This window comes from Dendropsophus ebraccatus, chromosome 5 (assembly GCF_027789765.1).
Source record: "Dendropsophus ebraccatus isolate aDenEbr1 chromosome 5, aDenEbr1.pat, whole genome shotgun sequence".
Classification (NCBI taxonomy): Eukaryota; Metazoa; Chordata; class Amphibia; order Anura; family Hylidae; genus Dendropsophus; species Dendropsophus ebraccatus.
Genome location: NC_091458.1, coordinates 41,436,029 through 41,455,226, shown reverse-complemented (window position 1 = coordinate 41,455,226; position 19,198 = coordinate 41,436,029). Strand labels below are relative to the sequence as shown.

General features: G+C 43.4%; 1 protein-coding gene across 2 annotated transcripts in view; it reads left to right on the top strand.

Annotated features, from left to right (window-relative positions):
• Nucleotides 1–19,198, top strand: part of SUPT20H (SPT20 homolog, SAGA complex component) — a 56,249-nt gene that overhangs the window by 26,796 nt on the left and 10,255 nt on the right. For both annotated transcript variants that reach the window (XM_069969936.1, XM_069969935.1), the window contains exons 10-19: nucleotides 1,013–1,152; nucleotides 3,135–3,294; nucleotides 3,378–3,434; nucleotides 6,440–6,511; nucleotides 10,857–11,014; nucleotides 12,317–12,349; nucleotides 13,647–13,764; nucleotides 13,871–13,979; nucleotides 16,627–16,782; nucleotides 18,023–18,329. In XM_069969936.1, coding sequence (XP_069826037.1) covers nucleotides 1,013–1,152; nucleotides 3,135–3,294; nucleotides 3,378–3,434; nucleotides 6,440–6,511; nucleotides 10,857–11,014; nucleotides 12,317–12,349; nucleotides 13,647–13,764; nucleotides 13,871–13,979; nucleotides 16,627–16,782; nucleotides 18,023–18,329 — 1,310 coding nt within the window. The remainder of the gene's footprint in view (nucleotides 1–1,012; nucleotides 1,153–3,134; nucleotides 3,295–3,377; nucleotides 3,435–6,439; nucleotides 6,512–10,856; nucleotides 11,015–12,316; nucleotides 12,350–13,646; nucleotides 13,765–13,870; nucleotides 13,980–16,626; nucleotides 16,783–18,022; nucleotides 18,330–19,198) is intronic.

The following is a 19,198-nucleotide window of genomic DNA, read 5'->3' as shown; positions in this document are numbered from 1 at the left end:
GCAGGGGGAGAGGCTGAGGGTTAGGTGGAGAGGCTGAGGGATCAGGGGAGAGGCTGGGGGGGGGCAGGGGGAGAGGCTGCCCCCCAGCAGGGGAGCAGCTGAGGATGCAGGGGGGCCGGGGGCGGGCAGAGGGGAGAAGGATGGGCAGGCAGGCTGGTTCCCTCCCCCCATGCAGCGCCGGGGTCCGGGGCAGGTGTTGAGCTTCCGGCACACACAGTGTGACAGAGGCCGGAAGCTCCCAGCTGCAGCCCCGCGTTCCCAGATCTTCTCTCCTGCTCGGCGATGACGTCACATCACGTGAGCGCCGCCGAGCAGGAGAGAAGATCCGGGACCGCGGGGCTGCAGCTGGGAGCTTCCGGCCTCTGTCACTGTGTGTGCCGGAAGCTCAACACCTGCCCCGGACCTCGGCGCTGCATGGGGGGAGGGAACCAGCCTGCCTGCCCATCCTTCTCCCGGCCGCTCCGTCAACCCCCCCTCCCGGCGCGGACTAGGCACCCGTGGGCCGGTGCTCCCCCCCCATCAAAAACAGGTGGCAAGGGGGGCCGTGCGGGCCCCCCTAGCGTAGCAGACGGGGGGCAGCGGCCGGCGGGCCCCCCCCCCCATGTCTCTTTAGGGTCCGGGCCCCATACGGCAGTACCAGTTGTACTGCCTTATCGGCGGCCCTGCTTGGTTGTAACGGTTGGCTATTTGAGTCACTGTTGCCTTTCTATCAGCTCGAACCAGTCTGCCCATTCTCCTCTGACCTCTGGCATCAACAAGGCATTTCCGCCCACAGAACTGCCGCTCACTGGATGTTTTTTCTTTTTCGGACCATTCTCTGTAAACCCTAGAGATGGTTGTGCGTGAAAATCCCAGTAGATCAGCAGTTTCTGAAATACTCAGACCAGCCCTTCTGGCACCAACAACCATGCCACGTTCAAAGGCCCTCAAATCACCTTTCTTCCCCATACTGATGCTCGGTTTGAACTGCAGGAGATTTACTTACTAAGTATCCATTACTATCTGTATTTAGGAGGACAAGTTGCTGTTGGAGAGTCAGCTTATCCTGGCGACAGCCGACCCCCTGTGCCTTGACCCATCCATCTCTGTCGCTTGCACTACAAACCGCCTGCTGTACAACAAACAGAAGATGAACACGTGTCCTATGAAACGGTAAGATAGGAAATTTAACCCCTTTACTGACATATATATACACACAATTATTCAGATGGCAACACCCAGTAGAGAAGGCAAAAGCCATTTTACCATCTAAGCTGTATCATGTATCACATTATCAGGGCTATAGTCCTCTATAACTTGAAGCACAATTTGTAGGGCTAGTAAATAACGTCCTCTTTTTCAATCTTATGGTGGACAGTGGTGAAGGGAAATTACATAATGGAATATAAAACTATAACTATATCTCTAACATATCCAGCCACGTCCAGAGCTGTAGCCGAGATGCGTTTTCCCTAACTAGGCCATGTTTTACATTGCAGTAGTGGAATTAAAAACTCACTGTCATTAAGAATAACTTTTGACATGTCATCAGACATGTCAAAAATAATTGATGGTAGTGGGTGTTAGGCTGGTTTTTGCAATCCGTTTTTTTTTTTTTTTTTTTTTTTTTTTTTCATCCATTTTTTGCAAAAAACTGTTTTTTTTTACAATGGAAGTCAATAGAAAATCGGATCAAAACGGATGCACACAAATGAATCCGTTTAGTTTTTTTTTCCAAAAAAGGATGAAAAAAACGAATTTCAAAAACGCAGTGTGAACCTAGCCTTGCTGTTGAGATCCAATGTGATCAGGAGATATAGCCGAGGAGAGAACGCAGCAGCAGCACGATCCACTCCCTGACTGTATCTTCTGATTGGCTAATTCCGACAATGTAAATCAATAAGGCTACATTGTCAGACTTAGTACCCGGGGAGGCGAATTGCGCTCTATACCTGGCTATAACTTTTGTCATGCCTAATAGACAGCGTGTCTGATAATAGCTGGATAGTTCTCCATTTCCCTACCCTGCAATTGTGAGATCAGTACAGGTCAGTGTGAGAAGCTGAATGTGATAGCATTCAGCTTCCTGTCATGGCGATAGCTATGATGTCATTTATATCCACACAATTCTCTCTTTCTCTTGACCCAGCAGTGTTCTGTATGATTAGGTTAAGAATAAGAAAAGCTGAATGTAATGGGCACATTGCATTCAGCTTCCTAACAGGGCATATGCCCGAAGCCCAGGTGGTTTTTAAAGCCGTAAATTTCCACTAAGCCGAATGTTGTTCATCGGATTCCACATTATGTCGGTGCTTATCAAGCACAATATATTTGTATATTATGTACAAGTTGTTTTGTTTTTGTTAACAAGACAAATTTTTGCGGTTTGACTTCTGGTTGAAAGGAATCGGGCATAAAGATGAAAGAGAGAAACGTATGTCTTTAAGCATAATATACTCTGCTTATCACTACCGCTTCCATATGGGAGACACAGGGGGAGAAAGCAGCCATGATCTGGAAGCTATTGGGATGATTTCAAAAGGATCTAAGCTAATGCTCAAAATAGGTTTATATAGTGTCAGCACATTCACTGCTCACGTGTTCTAATGGCACAATGTGTCCGTGTGTTACGGTTGCACAACTTTGTGGATATCACTATGTTTCTGCTTGCAGCTTCAGTTTTAGAGATTCCTATATGAAAAGGGTTATCCAGCGCTACAAAAACATGGCTACTTTTCCCCCTCTCTTGTCTCCAGATTGGGTGGGGTTTGGAACTTCGTTCCATTGAAGTAAATGGAGCTTAATTGTAAAACACACCTGACCTGAAGACAAGAGAGGGGGAAAAGTGGCCATGTTTTTATAGTGCTGGATAACCCCTTTAGTCTGTGTAAGCAGCTCTGTCCTTAGAGCTACAAACATGGATGATGCTACCTCCATTTTCTTGACCCCCCCCCCCCCCCAACAAAGTTTTCACTAGGTATAGAAACAAAATCTACTGTGTGAGTCATATAAGGCATAGAAAATAATGGAAATAGTAGTCCTGTATATAGGCTTTGTACGGTGAGGATAAATAGTGCGCTCTCTATATGAGCAGCTCTCATCCACGGCAAATGTCACCAGTCTGTATAACATTTTTTTTTTTGTTTGTTTTTTAGGTGTTTAAAGCGATACTCCAGACCTGCTCTGAACAGGCAGCAAGAGTTATCCAATTGCCCCATCCCACCCCAGCTCAAGCTTCTAGACTATCTACATAAGAGGAAGGAAAGGAAAGCCTCACAGCCTCAGTTTGACCTAAAAATATCCAAAACTGGAAACGTAAGTCGCTGGCGCTTTACATGATGGTAGCGATCAGGCTGTGATTTCATGGATTCTTACTGACGGATATATTCTCTTTTTAGTATGTGGACTTATGGAAACAGAATCCTTGTTCCCTTGCTGTGCCCTCTGAAGTGGATGTAAGTATCCAGCCCGGGGGTTGGCCAGCTTCATCGCTATGATTCTTGTTTATTACTGCAAATTTACTTCCCAAATAGACCCACAGGAGTGAGGGAAGGGAAGTGACAACTCTAATGGGCAAACTTAACACCATTACATTTTATATTATATACATATGAATTTTTTATGTATGTATAATATAGATGAAGTGGCTGCTAGCTTGATTGGCAGTAAGCTACTATGCTTAAAGGTGTTATCCAGGATTAGAAAAAGCACAGCTACTTTCTTGAAGAAGAAAAACAAAAACAAAAAAACAGCACCACCCCTATCCTCAGACTGTGTGTGGTATTACATGTAAGCTCAATTCACTTCCATGAAACTGAGCTGCAAAACCAGCATCCAAACTGAAGATTAGAGTGGTGCTTTTTCTGGAAGAAAGCGGTCATTGTTTTCTTCTAAGCCTGGATAACCCCTTTTAATGCACACTTGCATTCTATTGTTCTCCAACATATAGCTCTTTAGATATTGCAAAACCAACCAACAAAACTGCAGCATTACAAACTACTTCAAATGACATAAAACTATTACTTGCACTGAAATACAAACAGTAAATGTACTTTATAGGGAACATAAAATCAGTTGACCAAAAACACAGAAATTAGAGGTAACCATTTCAACACAATAGGAAAGGCAATGGGACCAACTACAGCAAACCCCATTTAAAGTGTGCGCAGTTGAAAAGATGGGGACCAGACAAAATGAAAAAATGTAATGCCCCTATCATTTCAACTGTGTAGTGTACACAGCCGCAGGTCTCAGTCTGTGTATACGTGTGTACCTGTAACTTACTTGTGTTGGTTGTTAATGGGTTTGTTTGTTTGTTCCCGGTAAAATATAATTTTTTCCATTCAACTTTGTACAATACTTGTATTGTGCCTTGTGTACAATTTTGAAGGCAATACCATTCTTACACCCTACTGCAAGTGGATTGTTCGATAGGATGAAACTTTTTTGATTCGTCTTGATTAGAGAAGAAGTTGGATGCAGCCCTAGGGAGTCCTAGAAAACATGAATACAGCCATAGACCTTAGGCTATATCCATGTTTTTCAGGACTTTCTAGGACTGCACAAAATTCTTTAGCCACCTGTCATAAAATGCTGAACAATCGGACTCAAGTTGCGCTCATCTCTAGTCTTGATCTGACAGGGACCCTTTAACTATTGGTATAATACACTTTTTAGGTACATATTCTCCCTTTAAACACTTATTTATGGTTTACCTATATAATTGATAATATATAAAATTTTGAGTGTAATACATGACCTGGCTTGGCTTGTACTCTGATTTGCAGCCTGTATTAGAGTCCAGGATTCCTTAGGCTTCAGAGCTAAAATCTCCCAGTAATCCTTGTTAGCTCAGTGTCTGCACAGAGCGTCCTCTTTACAAAAGGTACTGTACAGCAGCTGTACTGTATATAGGAAAACTGAACACACTATTGCATTGCATGTTTAAAAGGGTTATTTTAACCTTAAAAAAACAAACAAACCTATAACTACAGTAAGTCACTTATACCGAATCAGTAAGGAGTATGGGGGGGGGGGGGGGGGGCTGTCTTTGAGGTGACAGAATCCCTTTTAGGGTAAATTCACACGGGCGGATCCGCCGGGAGTCTCCTGCACGAAATCCGCAGCTTATCCGCAATACGTGTATTATTCTTATTTTTAACATGTGTATTGCGGATTAGCTGCGGGTTTTGTGCGTGAGACTCCCGGCGGATTTGCCCATGTGAATTTACCCTTAGGGTGCGTTCACACGTACAGGATCTGCAGCAGATTTGATGGCGCAGATTTGCTTCGAGTCTGCACCATCAAATCTGCTGCAGATCCTGTACGTGTGAACGCACATTTAGGCTATGTTCACACATGTTCACATACATTACATTGCTGTCTGAGGGATCCCGGCCGGAGCATATACACATAGTATACGCTCCGGCCAGGATCCCTAGCGGCGCAGCAAACAACTGACATGTCAGTTTTATGCGGCCGCTATTCATTGAATAGTGGCCGCAGAAAACCATGTCAGTGCACACTGTGGAGTGAGCGGATCCAGCCGCTCGCTCCATAGCGTGCAGTGTAAAGTTCTGATGTGGGCGTGCACGGATGGGCCCACATCAGAACTCAACGGCCTGAAAGATCACTGCAGTACCGGCCAGGATGATCTTTTCAAAGACTGGCCGTTCCGTGACCCGGCCAGGTCACGGAACGGCCGATCTCTTGCGCTATGTGAACATGGCCTTAAGCTGTTCTGTGTCACTGTCAGCAGGCTGGTTGGCTGCTTATAGTAGCAACCACCAATTTACAGCTCCGGCCTTTTAAAGACATTTTATAGGATTAGGAAATGAGCGAACCGGGTTCGGGTTCGAGTCCATCCGAACCCGAACGTTCGGCATTTGATTAGCGGTGGCTGCTGACCTTGAATAAAGCCCTAAGGCTATGTGGAAATCATGGATATAGTCATTGGCTGTATCCATGTTTTCCAGACAACCTTAGAGCTTTATCCAAGTTCAGCAGCCCCAGCTAATCAAATACCGAACGATCGGGTTCGGATCGACTCGAACCCGAACCTGGTTCACTCTTCTCTATTAGGAAAACGTGGCTGCTTTTTTCCAAAAAGAGTGCCTCACCTGTTTCGAGGTTGTGTGCAGTATTGCAACTCCTACAACTCCAACAGAACAGGTGGGCAGGTGTGGTGCCATTTCGAGAGGAAGGCAGTATTTTTTTTAACCCTTTAAGAATTGACTCAAGATACTTTATGCAGTGTTTTTCTTACATCACCTATTTATATATTCCTATGAACCTATCATTGACCATTTTGATCTAATTAAAAAGAATGAAACTGATTCATTACAAATGATACTTAACACCCTGGATAAGTCTGTATCCACATGTCTGATCATTGTATTCCTAGTTCAGCCCCTCATGTAAATTCACAGCTTAATTGGCTCTTGTCTCCATTTTTTTTTAGGTTGAAAAATATGCAAAAGTGGAAAAATCTATCAAACTTGATGACTCGCAGCCTACTGTCTGGCCAGCAGATGTGAGTAATCCGATCCATATTGTGGCCAATATTTATTTTATTAGTGGTGTTCTAATGCAGGGCATCTGTATAGTGTGAAGGCAGACCTCTTAGCGGAGCGTTAGGACACGTTTTCTTCCAGTTATGTCACCAGTCTTATATGCCTGGTCTTTCTGGCAGTGGTAGAATCTATGCAAGCAGGACAAATGGTATGTTCAGTCATAAGTCTGATGAGATGACGCCTACGGGCAACAGGGAAATATTGTCGCAGTGATCTGATTTCCAGAATATAAGCGCCGAAACATGTCTGGTGCTGCACAGGGGTTTCTTTGATTCTATGGTCAAATCTGCATCGGAGGCTCCATTCAGGCCCCTGTTGTAAAATCCATTGAAATAAATATATGAAGGGCCTCTTTTTTTTAATCCATTAAAATGACAAATGACTGACTAAAACTCAGCAGACCCTGTTAAAGTAATGTAGTCTCTTAAGGCCCTTTTACACAGAAAGATTATCTGACAGATTATCTGCCAAAGATTTGAAGCTAAAGCCAGGACTGGATTTGAAAAGAGGAGAAATCTCAGGCTTTCATGTATGACCTGATCTCTGTTTATAATCTGTTCCTGGTTTTGGCTTCAAATCTTTGGCAGATAATCTGTCAGATAATCTTTCTGTGTAAAAGGGCCCTTAGGATCCATTGATGCCCGTGGTACATCAGACCATCTTGCTTCGTTTACTGCTCTTGAATGGAGTCTTTAAGCCTTACTTAGTAAAATTGATCAGTGTGAGGGTCCGTTTACACAGCAAGATTATCTGACAGATTATCTGCCAAAGATTTGAAGCCAAAGCCAGAAACGGACTATAAACAGAGATCAGGTCATAAAGGAAAGCCTGAGATTTCTCCTCTTTTCAAACCCATTCCTGGCTTTGGCTTCAAATCTTTGGCAGATTATCTGTCCGATAATCTTTTTGTGTAAAGGAACCCTAAGGGTCCTATTACACAGAGCGATATTTAACGATAAATGATCGCAAATAAGATTGTTTATCTTTAACCTGAAATCGTTCACCATATTACACAGAATGATGATCGTTAGTTACGATCATTACTACGATCGTTATTGCAATCGTTACTATGATCTTTAACTCCATCTGATCCCAGCAAAACAATGGACGGACAATGTGCAATTACACTGAACGAGTAGTGAAAAAAATGCGGAACTACAGCGAACAAATGTGGAATTACAGCGAACGATAACGATGATTTTAGGTTCAGATCTAATTCAACGATCGACGACACGTGAACGATTTTTCGGCCATTGCCTGCACTTACATGGGACGATTATCGTTTAAATTCGAACGATATAACAATTTTTCGCACGATAATCGTCCCGTGTAATAGGCCCTTAAGTGCTGCACTTACTGACACCTTGTGTGCTACTTGGCGCTGATATCAGACTTTTCTTCCCCAGGCTGTGGTGTTATGCTTCACATGCTAAACAGTAGTCAAGCATGGAGGAGCATGCGACCATTATCTTTCCTTGGCGTCCTCTACTGAGCCTATATATGTCAATGGAGGACACCAAGCTTGTATATTCCTGTGCTCAACCACCTTACAGATGTGATCAGCATTCTGCATACAGCAGGAGCACCCAGCCTGGAGGAGGGGAGTCTGATATCGGTGCCATGAGGGAGCGACTGTAAGTGCGTTGTGTACATATACTCATAGGGGGAGATTTATCAAACATGGTGTAAAGTGAAACTGGCTCAGTTGCCCCTAGCAACCAATCAGATTCCACCTTTCATTCCTCACAGACTCTTTGGAAAATGAAAAGTGCAATCTCATTGGTTGCTAGGGGAAACTGAGCCAGTTTCACTTTACACCATGTTTGATCAATCTCCCCCATAGAGTACACTGAAAAAAGCAGGCAACCCCTTTAAATATTTAAAGCAGGGGTGGGGAACCTCCGGCCCGCGGGCCGCATCCGGCCCCTGAGACCTCCCGATGCGGCCCGCAGCTCCCCTGTGATGCGCGCCGCTCTGGAGGAGGAAGGAGCCGGCATACACAGTATCCTCCGGTGTCTGTGACAGCTGCCGGACACAGGAGGATGCTGTCTATGGCGGCTTCTTCCCCAGCAGAGCGGCGCGTGTCTTCAGTCTCCCGCGGGCCGCGCGCGATGACGTCATTTCATCGCGCGCCGCCTGCAGGAGAAAGACCGGCACAGAGGACCTGGGATAGAAGAGGACATGGGCAGCGTGGGAGCGGAGGTAAGGTGAGTGGGATGTTTATTTTTTTTATTTGGGGGTTAACTAGGCCACCAGGGACATGCCTGATGGGGGTTAACTAGGCCACCAGGGACATGCCTGATGGGGGTTAACTAGGCCACCAGGGACATGCCTGATGGGGGTTAACTAGGCCACCAGGGACATGCCTGATGGGGGTTAACTAGGCCACCAGGGACATGCCTGATGGGGGTTAACTAGGCCACCAGGGACATGCCTGATGGGGGTTAACTAGGCCACCAGGGACATGCCTGATGGGGGTTAACTAGGCCACCAGGGACATGCCTGATGGGGGTTAACTAGGCCACCAGGGACATGCCTGATGGGGGTTAACTAGGCCACCAGGGACATGCCTGATGGGGGTTAACTAGGCCACCAGGAACATGCCTGATGGGGGTTAACTAGGCCACCAGGGACATGCCTGATGGGGGTTAACTAGGCCACCAGGAACATGCCTGATGGGGGTTATCTAGGCCACCAGGGACATGCCTGATGGGGGTTATCTAGGCCACCTGGGACATGACTGATGGGGGTTAACTAGGCTACCAGGGACTTGACTGATGGGGGTTAGCTAGGCCACCTGGGACATGACTGATGGGGGTTAACTAGGCTACCAGGGACTTGACTGATGGGGGTTAGCTAGACTACCAGGGACTTGACTGATGGGGGTTAGCTAGACTACCAGGGACATGACTTGGGGGTTAACTAGACTACAAGGGGCATCACTGGGGGGGTTAACTACAATAGCAGGGGAACTAGGGGAACAATACTTTGCCTTGCCCTGGGTGCTGCAAACCCACGCTACTAACTGCCGCACACGGTATGCGGCCCTCGAATGATTTTATTAATGCCCGACCGGCCCTCGACATGGAAAAGGTTCCCCACCCCTGATTTAAAGGGTACCTAAATTAGAAAAAAAAAAAAACGTGTCAGTTGTTTGGATCATTGGGGCGCTTTGCCCATTTGCGTCTCCTTTGCTGTGGTCAGCAGAGCGGCATGTGTGGTGCACATCTTGATCACAATAACAATTACCCATAGCAGCCAATTTACCGCTTAGCTTTCAAATATTCATGGGTCCTGGTATTGTGAAAGTTGGGCTGTGATTGGTTGCCAGGGACAATAAAGGGTATGTTTACACTGTTGTTAGCAAAACTATGGGGAAAACTTTTCGTAGTGTCTTTTATAGTAAGATTCTCTTTGGCAACCAATAACAGGCCTGCTTTCGTTTCTCATGTTGCTCTGATAAAATGAAAGCTGAGCTGTGATTGGTTGCTGTGGACAACAAAGAGAATCTTACTGGGCAAGAGACAGTGCAATCATTTTTTGGCTGTTTCTCTATCCAACAAGCTTGGAGCAAGCAAAAGGAATGACCTGTCGCCCTCTATATCAGCGTACCTCGGTGTTTTTTTTTTATGTGAATTTTTGGGTACTTACCCACTGAACTCAATAGGAGACAAGAAACCTGTTTTTATGGAGAAAATTATTGGATATACCCATAGACCATGTTATTTATCCCCAGCCACACATCTCCTGGGTTCATATCCCATCAAGGGCAACATCTGCAAAGAGTTTGTATGTTCTCTCTGTGTTTTCATGGGTTTCCTACCACACCCAAAACATAAAGATAGGTGAATTTAGATTGTGAGCCCCAATGGGGACAGGGAGCAATAATTGGCAAAACCTATGTAAAGTGCTGCAGAATCAGTGTGCGCTATACAAATTTAAAAAAAGCATAAGAAAAAATATTTCCCTATGCAATAGGTGATGTACGACTGACAGCTGATTGCAACAAAGTGCTGTGATTATAGAGGAACAAACTTGCAGTAAGTTTGAGTGAATCCGAACCTGTCTGGTCACTTGGTATTTGAATCCCGCTGCCTGGAGAAGATAGATGCAGTCCTAGGGCTACATCCATCTTCTCTAGGCAGTGGGATTCAAATGCTGAGCGATCAAGTTTGTGCGAACCTGAACTTACTAAAAGTTCCCTCATCTGTAGCCATAAACTGGCTGAGCTGCAGTACCACACACAACCCCTTTATCTAACTGTTTTACAACATTATAAATTGATTCTTTACTTTGCTTTTACAGGAAACAAAAGAGGACTATATTTTTGAATGTGAAAACGGCACTCCCTTCCAGAAGGCAAAACTGACCGTTTTTCAGAATGTAGGAAATCCTTTGTATTTTGGTAAAATGCATGCTTCCACACCGGATGAAGAGGATGCCTTCCACAACGCCCATTCACAGTGAGTTGAATCCTTTAAAAATCGTAAAGAGGATATGCTCCCCCAAAATGTGGAAATGGCCAAATGCTAGTAAACCAGCGATCGCCACCCATATAGAATTGTATTAGGGTGATGCAGCCATATTGGATGCCCTAGTGAATTAGCTCCCAAACTTTGACTGCTTCTCTTCCTTACTGATGCATGGCAGTTTTTTACATTCGGACAGGCATCTCATATACTGAGGGCACGCTAAAAAGGAATAATGAAGAAATAATGAAAAAATAGGGTAGTGTTTGGTTAATAGCAGTTATATACATGAGGACGCCTCCCGTCTCTCCCAGCAATGATTGACGACCATCTGTTTTCATAATGGGTTGTCCGACCGGCTACAATTATGCATAAGATGAAGTATATGGTCCTGGGGTCTGTCCACTGGAACACCCATGGTCCTGAAAATGGGAGTCCTGAGTCTCCTGTTAAAATGGAAGGGAGGTCACATGTGCACTAGCAACCCATTCACAGTCTATAGGTCCTCTGAAGATAGAGGAGTGCAGCACTCTGTTTTCTCCAGCAGTCCCGTAGATAATGAATAGAGTGTAAGTATGATGGCTGCTTCATTATGATGGGAAGACTTGGGACCCCCATTCTTGGGATGGCAATCTTGCCCCCTATGATTATACATTGATTCTCTATTTTATGTATAGGGGAGAAGCTACACCTTTATGGGCCATAGATTGCTGCTGCAGTTATAACTTCTGACCCCTCTCAGTACACGTGCATTGTGAGCTCAGCTGAGTGTGTTTTTATTCTTGATAGGAACTGGGGAGTAGGCTGCTAAAAAGTAAACACCAATCCAACAAATAAAATCCCACAATGCCAATTGTATTTTTCTCCCATGACACGTCATCAGGGTAGAACTAGAGTTCCCCACACAAATTAGATAGTCAGCTCTGCTGCCGAATCTGGTGAGTTCGCCCCACATTCATCAGATGTATATAGTGATGTTTAGCTTTCATCCTGCATGTACAGATATAGGGCCGATTACACAGGTTCAATGTAATTTTTTAGTGAAAAGTGTTGAGTAAGAGAGAGACCTCTTGAATCTTTATATTACGTTACTTACGGCCAACTTGATGTTCCAGTAACTAAATACAACATGGGCTGTATGACTGCAGTTACAGCGACAAATGTTACCATCTAGCTTCCACTTCAGGTGTTACAAGTGTGACACACTTTGCCATCTGTTACCTATATTTTTTTATTTTATTTATGCAGCTTTTTTTTTACAGAAGGTAACTGTCTGCTCTTTTTTTTTCTTTTCAGATTCCTTATTGGATCTAAAATTGATATTGATAGGTGAGTGCATTTTATTGTTTTATGTTAACCATCTTATCCTTAGGATTAATGGCTAAGTTCTCAGTTGTGTACTGTATACTATTGTTTTCCCTGTTTATTAAAAGACCCTTTAATCACTTTCATGCTGCCTGAAACATCGGGGCAGTCCCTGGAAACTTCTCTCCGCCCCACTGGTTTTGATTTTGACTGGGTATAAGGAGAGGTCAATCAATCATGGCTGGTTGTGCGGGGAGAAACTGCTGAGGCTTGCCCCTATTACTCATGGTTCAGGCAGCATGAAATGCTGACATGTTCCCTCATAAGAATAAACTACATTTTACTCTGAGACACTGCACCTTTTAGAGTAAACATAGCTGTCAAAAGAGCTGGGAACAGAGAGAAGGGTCTTCTGTGTTGCTCCCCTCCATCTTCTCCATACTGAGGTCACCTTCATCTTCATTGACTGGTACCTGTATCCAGATAGGAAGAGACTTGGCAATCAAGTGGGGACAAGCTGTAAGGTTGATGCCCAGCGGAAACTTCTCCATATGTCTCTTGAAAAAAATTTTGGGAAGTTCCTGAACTTGTAGTTTATTGTTGTGTGGGGGGCCTGTTGGTATTTCATGCTGCCCATGGTTAAGGTGTCATTAAACCTTCAATGATCATTTGGCTGACCGTTATTGTTCCCATCCTCCCCATACACATAAACGTTGGGCACAGTTGACCTTTCCTGTGTTCACAGGGGCTTGTAAAGACAAACAAGTACAGCAATACGTGTGGCTCTGTCTGATGTGGGTGGAAGAACTGTACTAGATGCTTCACAGATTGATACTTCAGTGGTGCTCTATATATACAACACAAGGCTTGAATTTTTCATTTTAGAAAAAGAAATGGCACTCGCCCAATTCAGTATCTTTACAGACCTACAGGTGTATGAGAGGATGTGGAGATCGCAACAGCTACAGCTGTTTCTTGCTGAAGTACTTCTTCTGGCCATGCAGCCAGAAGAAGAGCTTCAGCATGAAACGGCTGTACCTGTTGCGATCTCCACCTTGTCTCATACACCTGTCTGTGAAGTTTTCACTATGGAAATAAAGGGTTAATGAAGATACTGAATCTGGTGAGTGCCATATCTTTTTCTACAATTGAAAACTGTTCCTGTGATCTCTGTGGGAGGGGTATGTGGGTGGTAGGTTTGGCCAAGTATAAAGTGTATGGGGACCTGTAGGGTATTATTAATCTGCTTACAGATTATCTTTAATAAAGAAAGAAAGAGTATAATATTCATAAGCTAAAGTGTCTTCTTTTATATTACCAGAGTTGTCAGCCAGTACCAGGACTTGTTTAAAAATGAATCCAAAGGGTTTGTGAAGATGACCTACAACGCAGGAGGGGTGTCCAGCCAGAGTCCTCTCTCTCCAGGCAAGGAAATAGAGGTATGTGGCAAGTTTGTGTGGTGATCAGCAACTATACATGACTAAATCTTCCTGGTTTGCAGTAGAAAATAATAATCAGTTTTTTATTCCTTTCTTTATTCTATAGTCTGATGGCATTTCTGGCTCCATCCAGTCCTCTATGTTGGGAAAAGGTGTGAAGCACAGACCCCCTCCCATCAAACTTCCTTCCAACTCTGGGAGCAGTTCTTCTTCCGGTAAAAAGCTTTTCAAACATTATATTGGCATCTTGTTTAACTGTCTTTTATCTACTATAAATAATGTAGAGATTTATGCTACTATTATACAGCGGGAAAGCATGGAAGTGCCTATAAATTATTACATCTACAAAAGTATTATAAAAATGTGCATGCAAATAATTATTCTAAATCTGCATGTAAACAGATCTATATTTTCCACCGCAGCAAAATTTCTATAATCCGGCATCCACTATTCCTTGCAAGTGCTATGTTATGTGACACAACGAGAACCTAAAATCTGCCACTTAATCTTAAAGGGGTACTCCGGGCTGGAGGGCTTTTTGCCTATGGCCGGGGAGGAGGTGGATGAGGGCCAGTGACATCCCCTTACCTCCCCGAATCGCGCTGCCCGTATGCTTCCTGGTCTCTAACACGGGCTTGAGACGTGACGTTTCAAGTGTGCTCGGCCAGTCAGTGGCAGGGGCCGGTATCCGGGACACAGCGCTAGAAACTGGAAGGTAAGGGGACGTCATTGCCCTCATCCACCTCCTCCTCGGCCATAGGCAAAAAAGCCCCCCAACCCAGAGTACCCCTTTAAGTAATATATGTGCATTGTGCTGCAAAATCTCCAAAGATTTCACTCCACTACACTGAAGGCGAAACCTTCTGGAAAAATTCTCAGCAGAAACCAACATGCTGCAGATTTAAAGGGTATATCCGTAGAGGGAAAAGTTTTCATATAGTGATGCAAGTATACAGAAAGCAATAGAGAAGCTATTCTTATCTCTCCTTGGCAATAACAGCCTGCTCAGCCAATCACTGGCTAAGATAGGACAGCGCTGCGGCCACTGATTGGCTGAGCAGGCTGTCACCGGCAAGGAGAGGTAAGAATAGCTTCTTTATTGTTTTCTATATACTTGCAACAATTTTGTTTAAACTTTTCCTCGACAGATAACCCCCTTTAAAGTCCCTAAAGTCCCACACCTCAGATCACATGCTCATGCTTAGAATTTTTCTAAATGGAAATTAATGATAAAGTATCATCCTATTGCCCGCTACTGTAATACTAAGTGAGTTTCACCTGCACAAATCTGCAAGGATTCCAGTATGGGTGTATTCACTTTAAATGGGGACCCATCACCAGTTTTATGCTGCCCGAACCACAAGGGCATATAGTGTCAGGCTTCCTCTGTATAGTGATATATACAGTAATTTGCTGCAAAATGCTTAGAAATGATAAAATCCTGCCTGCGGTCCATGTCAGTGGGGTGGTCCCCAACAGCTTCTCTACACCCTGATGGCTCTGATTGATCAATCTTTTTTCTGTTTGGCTATAGGGGAGACCAAGGGTTTTTGGGTAAGAACAGGTTTCTGGAATCACATCTACCAAATAAGAGCCTAATGGCCATAATTAATAATGAAGCAGGGAAAAAAGACATTCAGGCTTTAAAGAATAAGAATGGTGTAATAATCGACCAAATAGAAGATATAATAGGGGAGTTTACAAATTATTTTGAGGAGTTGTATACCTGCGAGGGCGTTCAAGATGAAAGGAGCCATAGGAAATATTTAGCTGAAATAAACCTCCCTAAAATTACTCCTCTCCAAAGAGAGGAATTGGACAGACCTATTGGGATTAAAGAATTAATTGGGTTCGATCTCGGGTAATTCTTCTCCCGGGAACGATGGCCTCCCATATGAAGTCTATAGGGTGTATAAAGCTCTTCTTCTCCCAGGATTGTTATTGATCTTAGAGGAAGCAGAAAAAAATGGTAATCTTCCGGATTCAATGACCCAATGAGATAATATTACTGTTAAAACCTGGAAGAGATCAATTGGTCCCCTTAGAACCACCTGTACAGCTCTTAGACAGCCGCTGGATGTTATGTTCGGCTGGCTTCCTGGCGAGTCACAGTCTGTCGCCTGCTGATAGATTGCCCACTCAGCCAGTCAGTGAGACCAGCGGCGTGTGTTGTCCCGCTCCCCCCCCCCCCCCCCAGTCACTGATTGGCTGAGTTGGCAATCCATCAGCAGGCCATGACATTGCAGCAGCAAGAGCTGCTGGAGGCAGGCAGCTGTCAGAGATCAGTAAGGCAGTGCTTTAGGGCCATGGAGATGGGTAAGTATACTTTATACTTTTTTTAATTTTTTTTTTTTTATTATTATGTTCCTGCACCTTCCCCACCACATCACTGTGGGGATGGGATGACAGTGTGGTCACCCAGTCTTAAGTCTCTGGTGACCCCATCCTGCTCAAGCTCAGGCTTGGATGTAGATTGTTCGGGTTTGGCAACATTCTCTGTACCTAACGCTTGACATTTGACTCCCTAGGGCTTCATCTAACCTCTGCAGCCACGGAGAGTCAAATGCCAAGCATTCGGGTTCAGAGAACTCTCTGCTCAAAACTAGCAATGGTAAAATAAGCTATTACAACTATCCATACCAAGAGAATCTGTGTTGGAGCATAGTCCGTAAATCCCACCCATGTCTCCATAGTTGTCCTTTGTATGGGATAGCAGCTAGGCCTTACATTTGTATGACTTTGCATTTGCTGAGTACCAGCCTGGCTTATGACCCTACGTACAACCCCTTTCTGTTTAGTACTAGACTTAACATTGCAGATTCTAAGACCACGACTCATATATTATTCTTTAAATATTTTCAGGTAATATTTTTAGCCCCCAGCAGTCAAGTGGCCACCTCAAATCCACAACTCCTCCACCATCCAAACCTCCCAGCATCTCCCGCAAACAGTCTGTGGACCTTAACCAAGTCTGCATGCTCTCCCCTGCCGCAGTGTCACCCGCAGGCTCTTCACAAAGTGAGTCACGACCTAAATTCTCCATTAAATCTCCGTAGGCCTTTGGGGGTAGAGGTCCTCAAGATTAAGCTCTTCTTTCTAATGGATTGGTGACGCCAACGTGTGTGCTTGTGTGTGCTCCAATGCTTGTTAAAGCCTTGTAGAATTTTATAGCAATATGTTCCTGTTAACTGTATGTATTTGTGTTTAATGTAATTGTCCTTATGTTTTATATCGACTTTTTTTTTTTTTTTTCCCCCTTTTTCTGTATGCACCCTTTGTGTGTACGTATTTATAACAGTATGATGCTAGAATGACTTGTGTTATCATGCTTTAAAAAAAAAAGTAGAAAATGCAATGCAAACCAGGTATACATGACAAAAGGAAGCGTGGCATATGTCCTTTTGTATGGCGATCTGATATTGAGACGCTGCTGTTTTTAAAATGCTCTCGGACTAAGCTTTTCCAGCTGTGCTGTTTTTTTTATATATGTGTACCTATGGGTGGCGAAGAATCCTTCATGAGAACTTTTTGAACGCGATCACTTTAATATGTTTTAATATATAATTTTAAATTGCCTCAAAAGTATTATATGAGTGCATGAAAGCTGCCGGACATGTGCAAAAAGAAAAAAAAAAAACATAAAATGACCAAAAGTCATTGCGATTTTACATTTTTTTAATACTTCGGTTGCATTGAAGTCAGCCAACCGTTTGTAATGCTGTGTGTTGCAGGCAAGGCTGGCTTTTCAATAGGATAGGATTGACGTCATTTAATGGTTGTATCTATATGAAGTTTTGAAGTTGCATGCATTGTGTGAAAAAATGAATTTTGGAAAATGTCACATTTAAAAAAAAAAAAAAAAATCATGAACAAAAAATGAGATTGACTTGTTTTGGAAACCTGAAAATGTTTGCTTCACCTGCCAGAAAGTGGCCTTTACTAACAAAACATGATATTCCTATGATTTGTTTTGCCATTAAATGGGTTTGAAGCATTTACAACCTGTTAACAAGGTGTTTTCTTTCTGTCTTTTTGTTCAGTAAAATCTTATGGTGTCACCTACATAACAAACAAACCACACACAAAAAAAAAACACAAAAAAGTAAATATTCTAGAACATCTTAGGATATACAGTATTTTCTCACCATCAGACACACAATTGCCAAACATTGTATATGTTTTTTTATTTATTTTATTTCTCCATTTTTAACATCTGTGTTTTTGTACTAGTGCTTTTTTTATTTTTCTCAACGAGCAGGATCCGGAACTCCTAAACCATCTACTCCTACACCAACCAACACCCCTTCATCGACACCGCACCCACCCGATGTTTCAACCTCTGCTTCTCTCACTCCTTCTGTAACCCCTACACCCCAAGACTCCGGTTTTAATACACAGCCTACTTTGATAGCACCGTTTGCTCAACAGCAAATGTCTCTGAGTCAGGGGTTACCTGTAATGACCATTCCACTGTCCACCATGGTAACATCTATAACAACCGGAACAGCCTCCACCCAAGTAATGACAAACCCTGCAGGACTTAATATCATCAATGTAGTTGGATGGTAAGTTATTCGTACTTTGATGCTTGAGTTTTTGTTTTTGTATAAGACAATAAATCCACAAGGTTTCACTTTGTTTGCAGCAATATGTACTAATGGTGTATAGAAAAAAACAAGCTGCACACAACAAGCTGCAGAAGCTGTAGAGGGGAAACTAAGCAAAATGTTTAATAAAGCCCTACGAAGAAAACAAGTACAAAACAAAAGCCTTTTCATAACCTTTAAATTTAAGATGCAGTACCAGACACAGGCCATGAAGAAGAGTATTTTGGTATGGGGGGAAGGGGAGGATACATTTTTTTTTATTAATTTTTATTTTTTTAAGATATGAAGGTGGGTATTATAGAACATTGATTTGTAATTTGTCTTTATATCTACTATATACAGTAACTATCACTTTCTACTGACGTTGTGTGTTCTGCAGCAACACACTATCATCAATAAAAATGACGAGGTCTATCTTCTTGTCTTCTTGCCTCAGATTTTTAGGACTTTCCTGTCATAATAAAACAATCCTTCTTTCTACCTGATAGTGTTTCTTTTATACTTACATTTCATTTACATCTTCCACTATGTTTCCTTTCTGGTTCCTTCACCTGTACACCAGGACCTGACCTGTCTCGTCACGGATCTCTTCAGTCTGCTCTCGTCTTCCTCTTTACCCTGCGCTTTATGTCACACTACTTTTGCTTCCCTTTATTGCTTTTTTTTATAATGAATTTGAAGGTGTATTCCAATTACTTTTTTGTGCAAAGACAGTTGTATATTAGCATCACTGTGCAACAAGGGGATAAAAAAAGGCCAGACTGCCAAATCAATACTGAGACCTCTTCATTCTCAGGATTGGTGGAGGTTGTCTCCTGTCATAGAGT